Genomic DNA, 6,000 nt, shown 5'->3' with positions numbered 1-6,000 from the left:
CATTGTCATGCTAAAAACTGAAGCCCATTAGAAACTTTCCTGATGGTACTGCATCACTTTATGTTCATAATTTCATCAGGTTTGGTAAGATCTCCAATACCACTGACTGAAACGTAGACATAAACCACGATAGAGCCTCCACAGGTTGTAGACATTCACTACTGTACATCTCTCCCCCGTATATACTGTGATGACTTGACTTAAAAATGTCAAATTTGATCTCATCACAACATAATAATGTTGCCACTGATTTTCATTGCAGTTCCTTCTGTCATTTGGCATACCTCAGCTCTTTCTCCCTGCGACAGTCACCCTTCAATTCCGCTGAGGATTCGGTAGATGATCAACTGCAGGGCCAGAAGAATCTCTCAGGTCCCGTGTCCGGTCTTTTGGATGTTTTGCTGTTTCTTAAGTACATGACTTTCAGGTACCGCTCATCTGCTGTAGATCATTTCAGCAAAAAGCTCTTTAGAATTATTGTGTTAGTGCAAAAATACTATTTTATGGGACTTTTGTTTTGTTTTAATCCAGCTAAAGAAATGTGAACACATGATATAGTTTTGCAACAGGCTGCAAAGTGTCTACATACAAAAAGTAAAATTGGATCTCAGTTCTCACTCACACACATTCACACACACACACACACACCCTGTGAACCCAGTGAAATAAAGCAATTCAGCATCTGGGCTTTATCACAAAACAGGTTTAATTTAATATCTCTTTATTTTTTAAAATAATTAAACATTTGTATTTCTCCAACCCTTTTTTATCTTTTTTTTTTCAGCTTTTAAATCATATTACATCTGGGCCATTCTAAAGCACACATTAATTCTGCAAGGGAGGAGGGGGTGAGGTTCACTGTCAAAGACTCCCAACAGGGCAAAAGTGGTCTGCTCAGTGCCTTCCCTCTACACTCGCCTCCCTCCCCCCTCTGACCCTCTCCTGCCTACCTGCCCTCACCCCTCCCTGCTTTCCTTCCCTCCCACCCTCCCCTCCCCAACTAAAAAAAAAAAACAACAAAAAAAAACAAAGAGAAAAATTATATATATATATATATATATATATATATATATATATATATATATATATATATATATATATATATATATATATATATATATGTGTTCAAATGGTCAAAAGAAACTTCATCAAAATATTCAAAATGAGATAAAAACCAAGAGAAGCGGGAGGAGTGAGACAGAAAGAAAAAAGAAACAGACTAAAAGAAGGGGAAACACTATCATAAATACCAGGAAGTTGTTCCATAATACCTCTTTATATACTGGATACTCCTCTCCACAGTTTCCTAAGCAAAAAACATAGGCTAAATTACTACAAGATACAAGATTATCAGTGTACTGCATTCAATAACAATTTACAGGGTTGTCTTTTTTTGTCACTGTTGCTGTAATACTGTGAAGTCAACGCGGCGCCCCCCCAGTGGGCTTAGAGGGACGAGGCGAGAGGGGCGGGAGGTGATGCGAGGCGCTCGTCTTTTCACACGAGGAGTACTTTTCTTTTTTGGCGCTCCTTTGAGGACCCGTTATCATGTGTGTGTGTTGTGTGTCTGTCGTTAGCTGTGAGTCCCCCGTTATGGCCAGACAGTACCAGTGCCAGACTGATACCAGCGATACCTGGTATGGCAGGAGGGACGGGGTCAAAAACAGAGAAGGAACGTAATCAGCTAATGGAAGGTAGCCTTTTTTTTTTGGAGAGGGGGAAATGAATAGGAGTGTGTTTACATGCAGATGGTTCTGGATTCAAATTGTTTCTGGTTTGTATGTGTTAATCTCTTTCTGTTATAACATCGGGCAACCAGCCACATTGCCAGGGAAGTTAATAAAATGAGATGCTGAATAACTATAAAAGACTCAAAAGAGACACTCGTCTCATGGGACAGGTGAAACAAAAGCACCAGGAGAAAGTTTGCACAAAGCCCCCATCACCATTTCAGTTATTGCTGTGTGGAACATTTATGACTGCACACGTTTAAAGTTTGTTTTGAGCCTTTTTGTTGTTGTTGTTTTTAACATCATCTGTATTGGCACTACCACCAGAGGGCGCCAAAGTAAAGGGGGGAAAAAAGAACCCTACACTTACTGCTCAATTTTCAGCATTTCAAATCCCAAGTTTGACAGTTTTAGTCAGGATTTATGTAGTTATGTACTCTCCTGATTTGCATGGACACACATGTAAACACATTTAAAGAGTCAGTGGTGTGTTTGTGTGCACTGTGAAAGGCCCTGTTGTCAGATTAATGTGTGTTTGTTTGTTCGATTCATTGCCTGTTTTAAACAGGAAGCAGAATTCGCAGACAGGTTGGTGAGGCCAGGGAGATTAGGGGTGTCCTTTGGATGGAATGGGGCGACTGTGATTGGTTCACTTGGGGCCTGGTAAGACCGAGAGGGAACAGAAAGATGGAGGCAACAAGAGGAAAAGCAAAGAGGAGAACCAAGAAAATAAAAATGACATATGGGACTACACTGAAGAAGACTGGGGTGAAGAGTTAAAATCAATCTAACCTCTCTTTTTTGTGTTTTTTTTTTTATATTTTCCAAGGGTTCATTCCATGTCCTACAGTCCAAAACGTTTTTTTTCTTGTTTAAATTCCCCTCCCACACAAGTGATTTTCTCATTTTCTATTTTTTTCTTCCTTTTTTATTATTATTATTACTGTTTTGTTTTTCCATTTGCAATAATATCAGTTTAAGGGAGAAAAAAAGAAAAAAAAACAATTATTTACAGTGCTGTTGGAATAATGAAAACAGACGTAATGAATCTACTGTAAAGTAAGTCGCACAAACACAGGAGGAAAAAAAAAAAGCATAAGAAAAAAAAGAAAGAAAGAAAATTAAGAAACCAGCGAGCGCTCTGTGTCGATCCAGAGACGACAGCCTGTATCAGGAGCTCTGGGCAGACATGGCTAATGTCGAGGGCAGGAGAGTCGGGATCAGGGCAGAGGAGGAGCGGGGAGTCGGATGGGGAGAGGAGGAGGAGAGGAGCAGTAGGACAGGGGAGGGACAGAGGGGAGCGCGGCGCTGTCTTTGTTAAGTTGGGATGATTCCGTCGCTCCTAAGGCCCCGCTTCAGCTCCAGGTCCTCCAGCTTCTTCCACAGCTCCTCCCGTTCCTTCTCCTTCTTCTTCTCACTGGAACACAAAAACACATAAGCATTAAGCACAAAAAAAGCATTAGCTCCAAGTGAAAAAAATAAAGAAATGTTTTTATTGAATCAGTCACTCTAAACGGAAGTCTGGTGCTCTAACTCAAAGTATTTATCAGTGTGGCTTTTCTTTAACCAACATCTAATATTGATCCTGAGACTGACACAGTGGGGTGATAGTAGCACTGTGTGTGTTCCTGTAATGTGTTAAGCAGCTCCCTGGAGGCATCACAAACTATCACATTATTCATGAGTCCCCATCACCCCTGCTGCTGCTGCTGATGTGAGCAGCTTCTTACCGCTGGCGGTCCGACTTGTAAGTGGCTGTGAGTTCATCAAATAAGGTACTGTTCATCTCCATGAAGGCCTTCAGTACGTTGTATACCAGCGCCACGATTGCCCTGAGAGGGGAAAAGCACAGACAGAGTAAGACAACTTACAGCGGCACATTTTTATTGCTCCTTCAGACTTCTGTGGTGGCAGACACAGAGCTTCCAGCCTTCATTTTTGGATAAATTATGGAGACATCCAGCGATGTGTGCCCAACTGATTCGCAAACTAACAAACATTTTTTTCCATTTGAGATCAAAATCAAGCCCATTTGTAGATTTTTCCAAACATTCCACATTTATTCTTAAAAACAGGAACATGCTGTTCCTATTAGCACTGGAGTATAACCCTCTTTAAGATCCATATGTGCCCCATGCACCCCACAACAGGCACAGCCAGCTGGCATGTTTCGATGACTGGTTGTGTCTACAAACGTATCTGAATAATATCAACACTTGGCAATAAATTCGGAATAAAACAACCAAAAAACAGGTACACGATAATGAAGTATTTTTCAGTAATTTATATTTTCACCACTGGCCAGCTAAAGTCTAATTTGCTGAAAATCAGGAATAAATGAATGTGCATGCATGTTTTCCTGTGTTAGAGCCCTGACTTTGCCTTAGGAGAGGAATCCTGAGGTGACTAGTAACTTAAATGATCATATGCAGTTTCAACAATCTACTTGTGATCTTCAAATTAACACTAATTCCCAATTGATATCAGTTTTTTAAGCTATATTTAGCTGTTCGGAATTCAGATTTTTCTCAAGAATGTGGACCATTGTAATGCAATTCTGCTGGGGTACAGAGGGTTGCATGTGTGACTCTACTCAGGTCTTGAAGTATACATTTCCTAATGAACATCAGTAGAAAGTGAAAACATTAAGCCTCATCTATTACACAGAAGTCATGCTACTCACGGGTTCCAGTGCTCTTTGGAGATCCTGTAGAGGCTGGCAAACATGATGGGCAGGATGACGCTGGAGTTCTCCTCAATCAAACTCATGATGTACTCGTTGTTCCAGTAGTAAAGAGCTCGCTCTGCAACCTGGGACGAGACGGACGCACACTAACTGAGCCATGTCTTCATGCCACCAATAACCACTCGTCACTCTTTAATAACCAATAACTGTTTAAGCACAAATGTCCCCCATGATACAAATTAGGCCACCCCCACCCCACAGGAAACGTAGGCATTGTCACAATGAGTCATCGCTGACCTGGAAATGTGGGCTGGAGACACATCTGGAGATCTGTTTGAAAAGCGGCTCCTGGATCTTGACGAACTGTGTGGGTTCGATGACGTCCAGAATCTCCTCCAGCTCCCCTAGAAACATCACCTGCAGTGCCGTGGAAGAGGGACAATATCAACAACACACAAGATGATTGTTATTGTTGTTGTTTTGGGGGTTTTTTGCATTTAGCAACAAATGAGCCTCACCTCTTTTTGACTGCAGGTTTTTGGCCAGAACTTCAGTAAGCCTCTGATGACCTGAGAGAAGATGCCACAGTTCATACAGTTGGCTCCTTTTCCCACCCCCCCACCCCCCCCTTTTTTTTCTTAAATACAAGTATTTGAGTTGAAATAATAATAACAGTAATGTCATTCTTTACATTTCTGACTCTGTCGTTGATGTGAAACACTTTCATGACAAACTGGGAGGGGGAATGAAAAATGAATGTCACACAAAGATGACTGATAGGAGGAGTTGTGCATAGATACTTACTGGTTCTGTTAATGTTGGGTCTTTCTCTAGGAATTGTACAATGCAATACGCCAACTGTGAGGAGAGGAATCCGGAGGTTAAAACTAACATCACATTAAGCCTCGAGCAAGGCTTACAAGAGCAGCTCAGACGTACAAACACAGCAGTGAAAGAGCTTTCAAATGATTTTACTTTTTAAACCACTGTGTTTCTGCTGATTTTCACGGCTGCTGTCAACTATAATATTATTACACATTTAGATTCCTTCCGTGTATAAAAACACACAAACATACACATAAGCTATAGCACGAAAGCACACCTTAAAAAGCAAACAGGATACTTTTCGAGGTTCCAAGTTCTGTTTGTGGATAAACTACGCCTGGGATTCCACCAAATCTAAAGGTGGCAGATATTAGCTTTTACCCACATACTCTATACACACTATTGTTACCTGTGCATGGAAGAGGGACAGACTCCTGACAGTGTGGAGGGGAATCAACACTTTGACCAGAAACTGTTTATGCTCTGCTTTCAGTGGCAGAGCAAAACCATTGATTATACTGGAAGAGAGAAGGAGGAGACAAAGAGGAAAATGTGAATATAAATTAAACAAGAACACATAAAAGAACTTTATTGTGACCCTATGAAAGCAAGTGGAAGATCAATGAGCTGCAGACCAAAAGAACACTGTTTATACGGGTGATGTGGCCTGGGGAAGAAACACAGACCTGATGATCCTCACAAAAATCGCAACAATCCTGTTTGTTTTACATTGTGTTGTATCAGATTCGTGTTTGTTTA

General features: G+C 41.0%; 1 protein-coding gene across 2 annotated transcripts in view; it reads right to left on the bottom strand.

Annotated features, from left to right (window-relative positions):
• Window positions 1-1,105: 1,105 nt before the first annotated feature.
• Window positions 1,106-6,000, bottom strand: part of ppp2r5eb (protein phosphatase 2, regulatory subunit B', epsilon isoform b) — a 52,710-nt gene continuing 47,815 nt past the window's right edge. For both annotated transcript variants that reach the window (XM_080871820.1, XM_080871821.1), the window contains exons 8-14: window positions 5,651-5,759; window positions 5,221-5,274; window positions 4,935-4,985; window positions 4,714-4,833; window positions 4,414-4,541; window positions 3,461-3,562; window positions 1,106-3,147 (exon numbers count right to left, since the gene is read on the bottom strand). In XM_080871820.1, the coding sequence (XP_080727946.1) occupies window positions 3,048-3,147; window positions 3,461-3,562; window positions 4,414-4,541; window positions 4,714-4,833; window positions 4,935-4,985; window positions 5,221-5,274; window positions 5,651-5,759 (664 nt within the window). In that variant the 3' untranslated portion in view covers window positions 1,106-3,047. The remainder of the gene's footprint in view (window positions 3,148-3,460; window positions 3,563-4,413; window positions 4,542-4,713; window positions 4,834-4,934; window positions 4,986-5,220; window positions 5,275-5,650; window positions 5,760-6,000) is intronic.

The sequence above is a fragment of the Rhamphochromis sp. 'chilingali' genome (assembly GCF_963969265.1).
Source record: "Rhamphochromis sp. 'chilingali' genome assembly, chromosome: 21".
Lineage (NCBI taxonomy): Eukaryota > Metazoa > Chordata > Actinopteri > Cichliformes > Cichlidae > Rhamphochromis > Rhamphochromis sp. 'chilingali'.
This window is presented reverse-complemented; position numbering and strand designations above follow the sequence as displayed.